The sequence below is a fragment of the Aedes aegypti genome, chromosome 3, assembly GCF_002204515.2.
Source record: "Aedes aegypti strain LVP_AGWG chromosome 3, AaegL5.0 Primary Assembly, whole genome shotgun sequence".
Classification (NCBI taxonomy): Eukaryota; Metazoa; Arthropoda; class Insecta; order Diptera; family Culicidae; genus Aedes; species Aedes aegypti.
The window spans coordinates 334,032,090-334,049,065 of NC_035109.1; the positions used below are offsets into that span (position 1 = coordinate 334,032,090).

The window sequence follows — 16,976 nt, forward strand, 5'->3', positions numbered from 1 at the left end:
TACCTACGTTACAATATCGGACTGAATCAGTTTATTTTGGAATCGTCAAAATTGATGGTGCTCTACAGACACCATGAGGTAAAGGGGTAAGAACTTCACCAAAACTTTATCTGCAGAATCCAAATCAAAATACTCAACATATTACTTTGGATTTTACATTTTTTGCAAGGCAAATGTGTATTCTTAGAACAATGGCTACACTTATCCTTGGAACTCTAGAAATATTTTTAAGACATTTTTGTGAAAAATTATGTAGAAATCTGTGGAAGAACTTCTGGAGAAATTTTGAAACTATGGGATTCCAAGAAAAGCTCTTGAAAAGGATTTTGAAGTAGATGCTAGAGAAACCATTGGAAACATTCTTATATAAGTTTATTAAAGAATCTGATATGCAAGATATATTGGTAGTTATTGTTGGTAATTTTAAAAGAAACCCTAGGTGCCAGAAAGAATTTTAGGAGGGAATGTTCAAATAATTTTCTATTCTTAGATATATTTTTGAAAGCACTTTTGGAAAAAATCCTTGATTAAATTGCATTACATTCATAACTCCTCAAAAAAGAGATCGATAGAAAAAAATGAAGTGATGGAAAATTTACATGTAAGTAAGGCCCGAAAAAAAATTAGGATTATCACTGAAAAAGTTAGCTTAGAAGAAATCTTGGATTGAAGCCTAAAAAATCAACAACAGTATTAATGAAATAATTAAATGAAACAAATCTTAAAGGAATTGCAATTTTGAAATTCAAGAAGAAGTAGTTTAAAGAATCTGTTCAGAAAACTTGAGAAATATATGGAGAAGCTTGCGCAGGAATGCAATAAATGCTGGTATAAAACTTATAAATGCATGCCTTGTTTTCTTAAAGCAATGCCTTTGATAGAACACACTTTAGAATTTCTGAAAGAACTCTTTGAACAATGCAAAGTATCCGGAACGAAAACTAAAACAAATCCCTAAAAAATATCTACAGAAATCCAGAGATAAATACTTGGTAAAATTTCCATTGGATTCTCCAAAGAAATACTTCGAAAAAATATTTGAGAGAAATATGGATAAATTCGGGAATTATTATTGGAAGAAATGCAGGTGGAATCTGTTTTATCTACTCATGGGGAAAATTATAAAATCTTTATATCCTGTGGTAATAACTGGTAAAACTGAAATTGCTGGTCAATAGGACAGTTGCTATCAATTGAATCTTCAGACTTCAAATTTGAATTGCTCAGGTCGTTAAATGAATCCGTTACACAGGCAACACATTGAACCAACACGCGTTTTGGACTCCACTTTGCTCACTATAAAAGAACTGTGTGTCCTTAATAGTTCAACGTTCCATGCGAAATGGTATGGTTGTTTTTTAAGAGAAACTATGAACGCCTGTTTTAAGGCATATTACTCACCCGCCACGATCACATTGTAGCTCTTCCTCACAGCGCTCCTCTCATCAAGGCACAGCTTCAACTTCAACTGATCCACACAATCATCCACGATCTTCTGGAACTTCCCTATCTTCACCACTTTCTGATCTTCCACTCCCACTCCCAAACACTTCTTCTTCTCATCGTCCTCACTAGGAACCACTCCGTTCAAATTTTTCACTTCTCCCGAGCACATAATTTTGCTCTGCCTCAAAATTACCGCATTCACCAGACAATACTTCAAATTGCCCGGTTGCAGCTTCACCGTCAGATAGTACTCCGGAAGTCGGAATACCTGACCCTGATTCAACAACACCGGATGCACTTTCGAGTTGAACAAAATGAACTCCTTGAACTTCTCCACGATATCGCTCTCGATCTTGGACGCCACCTTGGTGGCCGGAACCAACTCGATCATGTCCACAATGTTTAGGGCGTTCTGTTTCGCCCGCAAAGTGATCTTTTCCCCGTGGTGGATCTCCAACTGTTCCATCAGCTTGTCATTGACTTCGACGGTGGGATAAGCGTTACTAGGGAAACGCTCCGCATCGGAAGTGAGCCGCACGTTGACAAAGTACTCCCGATCGTCATTTGTGGACAGGAGAAACGGCAGATGGATGTCCATTCCGGCGGGGATGTTCTCCTTGGTGATGTAAATGTCGCATATTTGCGAATTGTTTCGCCGGCAGTTCCACACACCTCGGATCACGCGGAATTCGTAGCTTTTTGGGACTTCTCGGGTGAGGGTGGCAACCAGGTCATCCAGATACTGCGATTTGTTTTTGAACTGGGCTGATGCTAGGGGTTTTGGCGGTTCATCTGCGATAATAGGCCGTTCGGTTATGATGTTTGCAATAGTTTTGCTGGTTTGGAGTTTGCTCAAATGCCTGTCGAGATCGCTTTCAAACAGTGAGTTTCGGACGGCTGTTTGAGCGTTGGATAAGACTCCGTTACCATGAGTAGAACTTCGCTTCAGAATGCCGTTTTCTTTGGGTTTGTCTGTGCTCTCTTTCGGGTGGTTCTCCTTACCGTTTTCCAGACCATTGTTTTTGTGCCACGTGATTGGTCGCTTTTTGATTGAATCTGCTATGGAGACAGGCGATGATGATGAGCTGACCAAACCGACGGAACTTATCAGTGTGTCCCCATTCTCGATGCCGTTCGGTTTGCTTCGCTGCTGATTTCGCATTCGAACAAGTTCTGCTATGTTCAAGTTTGTATTGCTGCGCGTTAAGGCACTCGGCACGGTTTGTGCCTCTTTTTTGAGCATGGGTTTTTTGTACGGCTCTACAACTAGTTCGGTGTCGTTTTCCAGTCGACCGTATGGAAGAGGAGGTATGGTAAATTCTAGAAAGAAAAAGGATTGATATTTAGAAAAAGACCAGGAAAGAAAAACCTAAGGACTGGTAGCGACTGAACAAAACAACAAAACTCTCATTCAGTATTCTTTGAGATTTCAACTAGTATTTGCTCGACGGATACTCTGAATGGATTTCTCACGGATTTCATTTGGTGATCCGTTTTATTGATTTTCCAAGATATTATTTATTCAATAATTTATCCTGTATTTTTTTCAAGGATATTTCCAGATATCATTTCTAGAATTTCTTCCGAGAATATTCCTTTGTTTCATCGAGTCATCCTCGAACTTCCTTTAGATTGTTTCCAAAATACTCTATCATGATTTCAAATATAACCGGGAGTTTCTTTAAAGATTTCTCCAACAAATATATCAGAAATTTGTTTAAGGGATTTAGGAAAACATGTCGAAAGACAAAATGACGAATGGCAAAACGTCGAATCCCAAAACGTTGAAAGAAAAAAAAAATGTCGAAAGGACAAAACGTCGTTTTTTATTCTACCTAAAAAGAAATATTCTTTCTCCTTTCGACGTTTTGGAATTCGTCGTTATTGGATTCGACGTTTTGCAACACAACTTTGAGGATTATTGTTGGTAAATCATAAGCCAGTACCTATTTACCCGGAACATTAAACAAATATTGCAACGCGGGTAGATCACCTATTCGTGGCACGTTACTGAGTTACGATCTTCCATATTCTACTCGTAATGTTAGTTTGTAACGGTTCGTAACGGAGGAGCATACGAGAGTAACAAACCACTAAGACACACTTATTTGCTCTAGATGATGAGAAGGTCGAAAAATGCCTCAATCAGCATTTGAAGCTGGTTTCAATTCACGAGACAAGTTCCTTCCGATTTCAAGTGCTTATTTTAGATTGCGAGGAAGTAAGTAATTCCGAATGAGTAGAGCAGCGGACCTCCAATTTTCAAAAATATGCTTCATTTTCCTGGAATAAGGAGGTGGAACCTGTTAGAAACAACTATTTATTTGATACGCAACAGTGCCGATGTCAAAATCAGTATCATTCAACTAACCTAGTGGCTGTTCCTGAATGATGTGCGCCGTTTGGAAATATGGTGACAAACTGTCTCCTTCGAAAGGTACAAATAGCACAGCGTAACAAAAATTGACGTTTTTGCGTGTCTCAAGTATTAAATTATATGTCTATAGTAAATTTGGGGTCGCTGAATCTGATGCCGTTCTCAGAAATATCTCTGCACGTCACATTTTTTAGCTACTGGTCGTCAAAGTGGTATAAAAAATGGTTTTCATTGATGTTGACATGAAATTTAAGGTATTATTTATCAAACTTTTTTGTGATCTGATCCACCAAACATGCAAAATATTACTTCAACTTCCATTTCAGATATAATTTGGTTGAAATTGTACGATTCAATTTAGAATAAATCGTTTTTTTTTTTTTCAACATGCTTGCACTCTTCATACACAACTCTTCGTTTCTCTTATATTGCAAAATACAATACTTTTCCAAAACACCACAAAATAACTTTTGAGCATCGATAGTATTATAAACTTTTCTGTTAAGTATTGTTTTACACATAAAGTTTGAATTCTGTTGCAAGTTAAGCAAATAAATTGTCATACAAGTTGACAAACTTGCTGCAAGTTGGCTGATATAGTCAAATTTTGCATTTTCAACACCCAAAAACTAGACGTGCTATGATATTTTTGATAACGGAAATAGATTAAGCATTAAGTAAATAGCGCTATTTTGATGCTTGAGACAAAAACGTGTTCCGAAGTGTAGTTGTACCTTTTCCCTGCCTTTGCAAAACGGTAAAAAATGATAATTGTATTAAAAACGACTAGGGGCGATATACCAATAGCCGCATAGCTAAGAACAAATATTCGTATAAAATCGAAAAATAACGCTAGCGTCATTATTTTTACATCATCTGAAAGCTTTTTATCTTGGTTTTGTGGGAAAAATATGAAAACTACGAAAACTCATATGTTTGTATTTATTATCGCTTGTGCCACTACAGGAATACAAGTGCCTATAGTAGCACTATTTCTTATTTCTGTTCCTATAGTAGCACTAGCATCACTGCGTTGGCATAATACTAATCAAAACTGTATTTATACAAAACTTTTATATCTTTCCTACAAAGTGTGGATGAAAAGCTTTCGTTTGATGTAAATAAATTTCTTAATTCAGCAATTATTTCGTATAATAAAAAATAGTTTCTATCAGTAGTGCTACTATAGGAACAATAGGTTTACTATAGGCGCGAGGGAGCTCAAATTTTAAGCAAAACTAATTATTTCGATCATTTTTTGAACAAAATTAAGCTGTGTATCAATGGTACTTAGATAAATAGCTCCTGACCTTCATGTCAAAAAATATTTTGAAAAGATTTATAGCAAAACGGCCGTAAAAAGCCACCAGTGCGACTATAGGGGACTGCTCACTAAGGGAATACCGACCCTACTTGATTATTCCGCAAAAGTAATGGAGTAGAACGATATGCGCTATACAAAGGAAACGGATATACCATAGACCAGTTGTTCCCAACCTTTTTGAAGCTGCGACTCCTTTTGAAGTTTTTAAACCTTTCCGCGGACCTCTAAAAATGATAATCTCCAAACGATTTTTGTAGATTCATCATGAATCAACAGATATCCAAAATAGACAAGCCCAAAAATTTTGCTGTAGTCCACCACAGATAATGCAAGAATTCTTCCAAGATCATTCGGAGTTCACTAGGAATTTAGCCAGAAACATCTTTCCAAGAGTCTGATCAAAAACTTTTAAAGCATCTTGCCAAAATCAAACTAAAAATCAGGTAGTTGAGAAGATTTCAACAAAAACTGCTCAAAATTTTTCAATATTCAAGGAACATTTCTACAAATATCTGTCGAATGGTTTGAGTGGAAATTGTTTTCTGAGGAACTTCCCAGAAACTTTTCGAACATCTCATCAGGAAGCTGGCAAAATCTGTCAATTATTTGGCTTAAATATGCTAGGACTTTCATACTAATACTGCTAAGAACGATGTTAATTTTGTTTCCTAGTTTGCACTGAAAAAAATGCAAATTACATTTACGACCCTGATTTTTTTCGCGATCTACCAAAGACTGGCTGACGACCCCCCAGGGGGTCGTGTCCCACAGTTTGGGAAACTACGCTTTAATGAACTAAATTCGTTCCCTTATGCATCTAATTATGTTTTATTAGAATGAAATATAATGATAAAGACCGTGGTTGATCGGTCGTACTGGCGCAGACAACGGTAAATGAAAAGTGCCTGAAAATGAAAGCGTTTTTCGTGTAGCTCAGCTGTTGTTTGCAGCATAGTTGTCCCACGATAACGGGAAGTTTAGGCAAGCATGGGAAAAACATGCTACACACGGTAGTCAGATAATTCGACGAGAGGAATGTTTGCCTTTTTATTTTCGTGTTCTGATTAACTCATAATTCTTTACATGATTATCATTATCGACATTATGATATTGGTAATCACACCCAGACTGCATTCCAATAACAAGCATTGGACAGTTGAGTTTTGAAAAGAATTTAACATGACTTAGTGCAGTCTTAGGAGTTTTATCGATGTGTTTAAAAGACAAACAAGCTGAAATTTTAAGTATAGGTTTTAATAGACACTATACAGCTCCTTCTACATACAACTTATTATCAACAAATTTAGCCGGCAAACAAGTTTTGAAAGAAGCACTTATAGGTATCCACAAAGCAATCTAAAGTGATTTTTACTTAAAAGACCGTTTAGCTCTTTTCAATGCTTTAATAAATCTGTTAGGATTTAATGCAACTCTAATAATACCTCAATAAATAACATCTGGGCCTTCCTTAGCCGAGTGGTTAGAGTCCACGGCTACAAATCAAAGCCATGCTGAGGGTGTCTGGATTCGAATCCTGGTCGGTCTAGAATCTTTTCGTAAAGGAAATTTCCTTGACTCCCCTGGGCATAGAGTATCATCGTACCTGCCACACGATATACGATTTTTTTTTTTTTTTTGTAAAACTTTGTTTATTGTGCGATTTAAAAAGTATTATTTACAATAATTCGTTTAAATTCCGCAATTCAACGCAAATTCTAGTCCGCTTATATCAATTCTATCGTTAATATTGTTAACATAGCAGATGTAATAAACAAATAGTCTGATGTTCTCCAATGAGGGTTGAGAAAGGTTCGTAAAGGATAATCTGCGCCAACCATTCAAAATCGTTGACACTTTTCTTTCCAGGAACTGCCACGCTGCCATCACACGGGGACATTCACTAAACTTGTGTTGAAGTGTTTCTGTCGCTGCACCGCAGTGTACACAGTTTTCTCCATCCGTTCGCCCTATTCTATGCAACAAACGACGATGTTCTTTTTTCTGATTCACAATCAGATAGAGTTCGCTACGCTCCATCGACGATAGTTTTTTCGATGCTATATTCTTCCAAACTCGGGCCCAGTTAACGTTTGGATTTTCCTGTTCTACCTTTGGGGGATCCGTTTGTTCAACGTAGAAACGATAAATCAGATCGGCGGATGGGTTTTGCTGAATTTGAGGTGGCAAATTTGGAAAATTTTGGTGAATCAATTTCAAACAAGGATAATCTGGGAGGGGATTATCTTGGCCAATGAAGGACTTATAGTATACCATGGAGTCGATGTCGTGGATGTGCCGATTTATAAGCAAAGCCTTGCACTTGAAGATTGGGAGGTGCAGCTTTAATCCACCATGGTCTGTGCTACGCGCCAATTGCTGTATCGGGACACGCGCCGGATTACGGCTCCATATAAAACTGCCCATTTTTGCAGTGATCTTAGCAATGTGCACGCAGTACGGAGGAAGTATCGAGGAAATATACCACATTTTGGAGCTTATGAAGGTATTCAACAGAGTTATTTTTTGATGCAGCGTGAGTGCGCGCATACCATGCAACCATACCAGTCGAATGAATGTCGTCACCAAAGCATCCCAATTCAGTGTAACCATCAATCTGATGGAATTGGCGAAAATGACACCCAGTATTTTTATCTTGTGTTCGGTTGCCACCCATGGCACTCTTATTGGGTTTTCTTCCAAAAAGCCGACGTCGATAGATTTCGTTTTCTCCCAGTTTAGCTTCGCTCCAGCAATTCGCTCGAAGTGTGTGAATACCTCTCGAACCCTCGAGTCTTGCTATCGTCGTCACAATAACAGTGATATCATTTGCGTACGCTACTACTAAATCGGTACCACACTCGCGCTCCAGCTGTTTCATTAGGGGGTGTAGATACAACACAAAGAGGTGCATCGATAGGGGATCGCCCTGACGAACCGAGCGCTGTATGGGTATTGCTGCTGAGAGATGTCCATTTACGAGAAGGCGTGAGGATGATAAATTTGCTATTCGCTCTAACAGCTGCACGAAACCGGGATTAAATACGAGAGAGGTCATAGTTGTATGCAGAAAATTTCTTCTTACACGATCAAAAGCATTTTCGAGATCGAACGAAACAAGTTTTCCTCTCTGTTTTCGTCCGATCAGGCTGGCAATTCTATCTTTCAGTGAGAGAACAGCCTGGTAGATATTCCGATCAGAATTTGAGCACTTCTGGCTTCGGGTGAGTATCTGATGATGTTGCATTACAGTCTCTAATCTACCTTTGAGAACACGTGATAGGATTTTATAGTCTACGTTAAGTAGAGATATCGGCCTGTAGGAACGAGCAGAGTCATTTGTACCTTTCTTTTTAACTAACACGATTACACCATTTACAAACTCGGAAGGAAAATTTTGGGCTAACGCTTCGTTGATTACGAGATTGAGCTCTCGGTGGATAATATCGAATGTGCGCTGGTAGAACTCCTTCGGAATTCCATCGGGACCCGGTGATTTTCTATTTGCACTTGATTTTATGGCCGAGTATATTTCTTCCGTAGTTATTTCGTTAGTACATGCATCATTATGGACGTCTTCTAGTGGGATTATTCTCTCGCAGTGGAACATGTCCTCTTCAGCTAGCTCACTTCTTCCTTCCGTGTAAAGATCTCGAAAATGCATGAACAAATTCTGCACGATAGCATCCGATTCATGGAGAATTTCATCGGCTTCCCCCTGCAGTCGTGTGATGATTGTCTTCTTTCGTTTTCTTTCTCCTAACTGGAACGTTGAAAGTGGTTCACCTGCGACATATGTTTCATTTATTCGCACAAAGTGTTGCGTGAAATTTCGCTGTGATGCAAGCATTTGCGCCTTAATGCGGTTAATCGTGGATATCATGTCTCAGTTTTGATAGTAACCGTCATATGCCAACCTTAATTCTGCATATAATCGTTGGTGCTCGTGATGAAAGTCATCGAAAACAGCTTTTGATTTCCAACGAAAAAAAGATTTGATCTTCGGTTTGGCATATGCGAGCCACCACGTTATCCACGATGGATAGCTACGGCGCTGGCGAGTCCAGTATTGCCAACGAATTCCAAATTCACGGATGTTTTCATCTGTCAGGAGGTGCGGGCGGAGGCACCAGAAACCTGAGCCATGTGGACGGCCGAGAGAGGGAAGACATAGGCGCACGGTCACAGCTAAATGATCGGAGAAGGAACAGACGTGTGTTTCGGTAGTTCTCAGTTGCTCACAGAGACCACTACTAACATACACACGATCAAGCCGAGATGCCGAATTGTGTGTAATGTATGTTGGACCTGGGGTACGCGATCGAAGTTTTACCCATACATCATGGAGCTGTGCTTGAAGCACGGTCGCTTGTAGAGCCGGACTGTGGTTGTTATTTGTTGCATCACATTTCCGAAGCACACAATTAAAGTCCCCTGCCAAGACTACGTGTTCGGTTTGGTGCCGAAGATAATACGCGATCGTGTTGTTGAAGAATCGTTCTCTTTCCGCACGCATTGCTGTCCCTGATGGTGCATACACGTTGCAGAGAGTAGTGTTATTAATCTGTAGAGCTATTAACCTGCCGTCGAGACTCTTCTCCACCGAGGAAAATTGAATGTGTTCCCTCAGCGCAATAGCTGTCCCCCGCCTCATGTGGTCTCTGCGTTATCCGTTAAGTTAGGGAGAGGGAGTGGGGGGAAGTCCGCTTCTGAGCGTTGCTTCGGCGTCTTGTGGGTAGTCGTCGATGCTGGTGGAGGCATTGCTCTATCTGACGATTCAGGAATCGGTTTTGTCAGTGTTTGAGTGACCGGTGGCTCCGATGGAGGAGCGATAGGGATGTTTTTTACAGGTCGTGACTTCGGTCCTCATGAATTTGGATCGTATGGCTTTGGTCTTGTTGGTTTGGGTAAAGTCTGCTTCGTCACATTTGCATATGATTTTTGGACGAGCAGTTTTTTTATTCTGCACACAAGTAATACCGTTGTGTACGTATTCACCGCAGTGCTTACATGTCTGTTGCTGCCCGAAATATGACAGATTTGTCGTTTCTCCGTCAATTGTTACGAAAGATGGAATGTTGGTGTGAACCATCATCCGCACGACCCGTACTCCAGTCGGAATGCCGCCAAAGTGATATTTTTCATCCCACATCAGCTCGTGTATCGATAGAACATCACCATATCCCGACAAGAATGCGGTAATGCACTCGTCCGAGACATCTTCTGATAGATCTGTGAGTTTTACCTCTACAGCTCCATCTTCTAATACGATTCGTAGTGGGTAGACCTTTCCGTCAACCTCTGTCGAGTGCTTGTTGTCGTGTTCGGCAGCTACTCGTTGTGCCACTTCAAGCTGTCGCACTTTCACGAACGCACAACCTAGACTTCGACTTTTCTGGATTCTCGCGACATCTTCGCGAGTCAACCCGAGTACAGTACCAACAAAATGGTGAAGCTCCTGATAGCTTGGCTTCTTTGGTACTTTCGAATAGTCGATTCGAAAAGTATTCTCGCGGCGACTCATCGCGAAACATTCGCACGCGGCGACGAAGAACGCGATACGAAGTGGCTCAGCGATGTCCAGCGAGAATTAACGACTTGAAGAAACAGTGCTTAACTTCGTAGACTTTCTGTGCGAAACGCGACTGCTCCGCTCGGAAGTTGAGCGCTAACTATATACGAATGCAAAAATGGCAACTTTGGCAAAGAAAGCTCTCAGTTAATAACTGTGGAAGTGCTCATAAGAACACTAAGCTGAGAAGCCGGTTCTGTCCCAGTGGGAACGTTAATGCCAAGAAGAAGAAGAAGAAGAAGAAGAAGAAATAACATCTAAGATTCAAAGATCATTGAAATTACTTAGGAAGCGAGCTAAGAAGATAATCATGAATAGAAACAGTAAGCAAACACTCAAAAAAATTACGCACAGCATTCAAAAACGTTGGAAGCATGTCTAAAAGAAACCAAGCGGTATGTTTAAAGGAAACTTTGAAGTAATATCCTATGAAATTCATAGTGAAATGTATCAGTAACTCTTACAAGGGTCTCTGAAAGGACTGGATCCTTGAGAAGGTTTCAAATGTTTTTTTTTTAATTGCTAAAATAATTAAATCCTAGCCCAAAATGTAAACCGTACCTGAGAAAAAAAAAACTTCTGCTGAATACCAAGCTCAGGAATTCCATACCAGAAATTTCAATACTTACTACCTTTATGAAATATTAAAAAGCCCTGCAGAAGAGGTAAAATACCTCAAATAAGGCTGCTACAAATATTAATTTTCTTTTATGTCACACCCCCCCCCCCCCCCTCTTTAAAAATCCGAAAATTTTGAAGGGGAGAAAAAAAAGATAATCATTTTTTTGACATCAGTTAGGTTTTTTTTAATTTTTAGAGTAACAACCAGGTAAAATAATGATCCAGATGACGACTGGAAAAAGTTTAACAACTATCGTTAAAAATAAAAATTCGAAAAATAACTTTTTTTAATTTTTTGTTCCTTATTTATTTTTTATCCCCCCTCGTACGTTCCAAGTGGTCTCGGACATAAAAGAAAATTAATGTTTGTATCAGCCTAATATCGCATACATATGCTACAAATACCAAACTGATAATTAGATCAGGTATTACAGTACCTTAATACATTATGAATTTTCACAAAGCAACTAAATTTTTCAATAGTAGTTCAATACCTCAAGCAGTCCTCAATAACTTTCGAATACCTCAGAGAGAAATTTTTAATTGTTTTATACAATCTTTGCAATACCATAATAATACCTGAACTTTTAAACAATACCTAATTATGATATAATACCAAAATATGGTATGTACAGATAGGTGCGAGTCATTCGTTCCTGTTCGGGTAGTCAAATCTCTAGGGAAAAAAATCCTCCATTGCAAGCTCCGAGATGAATTCATCAGGGATTCCTGGAAATGTTCTTGAACAACTTCGAAAAAAGCTGGAAGAACTTCTAGAAAAATTGGTTTGTGAATTCCAGGAGAAGTACTGTAAAAATCCCAACTATTTTCTTCCAATACTCTGGGATAAGCTCAGGTAACATAACTCCTGAGCGTCCATGAAAACCCACCATCTTCAATAGGTGGGAGCTTGAGGTAAAATATCCTGGGCCTCCACCCTCGGCGAGCAGCGGCGCTTGAACCAAGCTATTACGCACTGTAATTGGAGGAAATGCCAATGCAGAACCCGTAGCTTTCATAAAAACTCTACTTTTCGCATCTACAGAATACAAATTCCCAATGATATAATATTCTCAACGCTAAAGTACACTTTAAAACAATACGGATCTTAAAGCTTATCGTTTACATCTACTAACTTAATTATAACACTGCGGAACACGTTTTTGGCTCCAGCATCAAAATACCTCTATTTACTTAATTAAGGGTTGCTGAATCCATTGCCGCTTACAGAATTATCATAGCACGTCTAGTTTTTGAGATATTGATTGTTGAAAGTGCAATAACTGACTATTTTAGCCAACTTGCATGCAAGTTTGCCAGCTTGTAAGGCAATTTATTTGCTTAATTTGCCACAGAATTTAAACTTTATGTGTATAACAATACTTATCATCAAAGTTCATAATACTTTTAATACGGAAAAGTTATTTTTTGATTGTTTAGAAAAGTATTGTATTTTGCCATATAAGAGAAACGAAGAATTTTGTATGGAGACTGCAAGCATGTCGAAAAAAATCGGTTTAATCTAAATTTAATCGTGGAATTTCAACCAAAATATATCTAAACCGAAAGTTTAAGTCCTCTTTTGCATGCTTGGTGGATAAGATCACAAAAAAGTTTGATAAAATATACTTCAAATTTTAGGTAAACATCAATAAAACCAATGTTTTATACAACTTTGGCGATTGGTAGCTAAAAATTGTGACGTGGTGGAAAATTTCGGAAAACGGCATCAGATTCAGCAACCCCAAATCAACTAGAGACACATAATTTGATTCTAGAGACACACAAAAATGTAATTTTTGTTGCGCTGTGTAATATTACAACAAAATTTTACGGAACTGGTTTTTGTTGGAGACACGGGACGAATGAAAGCAAACCCAGCAATGGAGACACGCTTAATAAGAAATAGAAGAATGCGATCACCTGAGGAGGGAGCCCCTACTGGAGCTGGTCCTGGGACGGGGGACAAAGCGAGCGGCCAGCGGCTGGAAGAAGATAATGTGCAATAGCGGTCTTCCAGTCAACGGGCTTAGCCCGTACCGCGAACGCAAAACAGAAACGACAGCAGCAGAAATCACCATAGCCATGCCACACCTACCGATATTACTGTGGCTGATAGACGTCAGTCAAAACGGCCTATTTTAGTGAACCGGGTCTTTTCAACAGGTCAGTGGCTCAGCGGCTCGCAAAAGAAGAGCGAACTGAACCGAGCGAACGGAAAAAAGCTGTTCACTCCCTGTTGCGCGACATGCTTTGTACCTTTCGTATCTTTCGCTCTTATTCTTCGTACATTTTTCCCCAGAAACTCACAATACTTGGCCGATTTCCCCTACCCGAATCAAATGGAAAGAGCAAAATGTGTTTTGCCATTCAAGTGAGCACTTTTACTCTCTATCTTTCCTGTGTATGCTGAGAGTGTGAGGCTGAAAATTGTGTTTGCATGTGTGCCGTGGCGCGCAAAGCAAGGTACGTGCCAAGCCCAGAAACGAACGAAGGGGAATAGGGGAAAAGAATCGGTTCGTTCTTTTCCCGGGTCACTTTTTGTCTGATCCGTGCTGATCAAAATGAACCGACTCATGCCAAAAAAGAGTCACGGAACATTATTCTTTTGAGTGACTTTTTGCACTATCTTTAGGTGGGCTTCGTTTCAATTGGGCTCTCGTTAGGTGGGCTATAGCCCACTTAAAACGAAGCCAAACGTCACTGTTTGACATAAAGCTCGATTTATTAACGTTGGTAGCCCTGAATTTCTATTGCATTCAATATTTTGACAGCTAAAAACTCAGCCCGATTAGTAAAAGTCTTTCACTAGGTGGGCTACAAGTTTAGTGCAACGAACGAAAGTTGAGTATACCTGCCTGACCCGGTTTTCTAAAATAGTTGCATAAAGCTGTATAGTGGGATCGCGAGATCATAACGGACGTCCTCATCCATGTCAACCGCCCCGACATTGTAGTCTGCGACAAAAGGATGAAAAGAGTAACACTTATCGACATTGCTGTACCGCTGGACCACAATGTTCAATCAACGTTACGTTCTCCAACAAGATAGCAAAGTACCATGACCTGGCGGAGGAGTTGATGCAGACGTGGCACTTAGAGGACGTCCGTATAATTCCGGTAGTCCTCTCAGCGACCGGAATAATCCCGAAATCTCTCCTAAGGTCCCTAGACGAGCTGGAATTGAAGAAGAACCTACACAGCATCCAAAAAGCGGTGATTCTTGGAACCTGCAGCAAGGTGAGACGGTTCCTGAATCATAACTAGAACAGATTTCTTACGTGCCATATAAATTATTTTTTATTTTCATACAAACAATCTTACTATGGGGGAAGGGGGGTTGAAAAATCGCCAAAATTGTCTTACGTAATTAATAGATCGCCCCTTAAGAACATTTTTCGCAATTAGTATCATACAGGTATAACTGCAATGATCGATTTCTCTTCGTCTAGGTTTTTTTTCTTGAACCAGTACCTACATAAAATTCAATCGAGTTTCGTCACATTGAATGAATGAATGGACGAATAATACTTACTACTGATACAAAAATGACGGTTGAAAACATTCGCCCGGTTGAGTTGTTATTTAAAGAGAAAATCTATGAAGAGAAATCGATCACTGCAGTTATGCTCTTATGATACTAAACGCGAGATTTCAACTATTCTAACAATATGAATACTTTCGGAAATCTTTAAAAGTCTTCCTTATTTTAAAACCAAGAATCCTTCGAAACATGTTAAAACTCTATTGGTGTGGTAGAAAGGTGTCAAAAATAGTATGAATTTAAAAACTAGTTTTTCCTGAAGACAGATCCAACAAATTATCAAGAAGGAAAAAAATAGACTTTTTTATCTATTGAAAATTGAGACTAGCTTTAGATTAATGACCAAGTCTATAAAAAAAAAGTCCTACTACCAGTCCTGCAAGCATTTTAACTTAGGTTTCAACTTACTGATTTTGATCTTGATGCTAATTGAATCGTTTACCCACACGATCAGATTTTGTCCTTTGGTCACTATCCTCGTCTGGTCCAATAGAATCGATTGAATGCGACTACTGCTCACTTGCTGCCAAATAAATGGATTTCAATTAGTGTCTTTCAAGAAAATCGTCCATTCAATAAACCTACCAACATATCCCAATCCTTTTCGCTGGCCGCCGTCACCTCCACTGTCTTCAGCGATCGCGCCTCTATGATCATGGCCACCATAACGGCGTCACCCTCCTTCAGTCCCATGGCGGTGGCTACCTGTGCATTGATTCCGATGCGATTATCCTGATACCCGCCGCCTCCGAATGGCGACCACGACATGAAGAAGCTATCGATACCGTGCGTGATGCTCAAACAGCCGTTTTTCTAAAAATAACCAACCAAACAAACCAAGAACCGCTTATTAAGAGATGAACATTTCCTCCTCGCTTTCGGGTGGTCCTCTCCACCCAGCGCTGATCTTTTCCACTAGCCTATGTGACAACTTTTTGCCATGGGCGTAAATAGAATACTGGCCTAGGAGACCAGGGCCCTTGCCCAATGAAGATCGCGTATCTTGAATGGCATCCCAAAAACTAAAATTAGTCTTTAGTGCAAATTTCAGTTTATATCGTTAAGATTAAGAGTGCTAAGGTAGTTACAAAAACTAAGTGAGTAATGGTATTGACCCTATGATGTGAAAGATTTTCTAAATCATATTCTACGATTTTGACATAAATGGCGAGTGCAATTAATGCAAACTTTTTACGCCAATGTGTTTCTACTGTCGTCGCTGGTGGCAAGATTATTTTTATCTCCCATCCCGAAAGCCAATCCACTTTCGAAAAGTGGCGGATTTCTGCGCATTCGTTGGCGCTAGAGGAGAGTGGGGTTATAGAAAGGAGCTTAGACTACTGTAACGAGAGGACGCATGCACTGAACTCCACTCTCCCCTTGCGATATGAATGAGATTCCGTCGCCTTATGCGACATAATTGAAATTTTAACGAGATGAATCGGCGTTTATTTTTGAAACTGCCATTCTTTTGTCTTCCGGAATGTTAAAATTAGTTTAAAAAACATATCTGATGATTAATAACAACTTACGTAGCTGGACAGCATCCGATGGTAGTTGTCCGGAAGTGTTACGTAGTTGTTCCGAAAGGGGGAATACGACACCGTAAACGTCCGACGAAACATTTTCCAGCCCTTTGACCAGTCAAATTTGCCTCTGTTCGATAATTCTGGCCACGGTAGATTTCAGGCACTATGACTTGCAGCGGCTGCACCAATCACGCACTATTATTTTACGGGACGAATCTGCGCGCTCCACTTTGCGGTAGGTTCGATCTTGCACTGTCCTCTCGGTCGCCAGATTGTTACGTCTAGGCTGAAAATCCTCACTGCCTGCACGCAAAAAAATTGTGCGGTAAAAACTACCATTTTAGGGGGTTAACTTAAGCGCTCGCACCGGCAATTTTCAGCAGACCATGAATGCGCTTGATTCTACCATGTCTGTAGTCGAAAACAGATGGATGAAAATGAGTTCTGTCAAATGTACCAGTAATGTGGTGGGATATACCATAAACATAGTAATTTGTTCTGAAATTCCATGGTAATTTTAAGAATGGGCGTAGTCTGCTACAATAGTAAATTTTACTACAGAATTTT

The 16,976-nt window shown here is 39.7% G+C and overlaps 1 protein-coding gene across 1 annotated transcript in view; it reads right to left on the reverse strand.

The window, feature by feature from the left end:
- Window positions 1-16,713, reverse strand: part of LOC5567213 (peroxisome biogenesis factor 1) — a 34,438-nt gene extending 17,725 nt beyond the window's left edge. Inside the window, exons 1-4 of the mRNA XM_021848880.1 lie at window positions 16,413-16,713; window positions 15,466-15,693; window positions 15,289-15,403; window positions 1,402-2,766 (exon numbers count right to left, since the gene is read on the reverse strand). Of these exons, the coding sequence (XP_021704572.1) occupies window positions 1,402-2,766; window positions 15,289-15,403; window positions 15,466-15,693; window positions 16,413-16,505 (1,801 nt within the window). The 5' untranslated portion in view covers window positions 16,506-16,713. The remainder of the gene's footprint in view (window positions 1-1,401; window positions 2,767-15,288; window positions 15,404-15,465; window positions 15,694-16,412) is intronic.
- Between the last annotated feature and the right edge of the window lie 263 nt (window positions 16,714-16,976).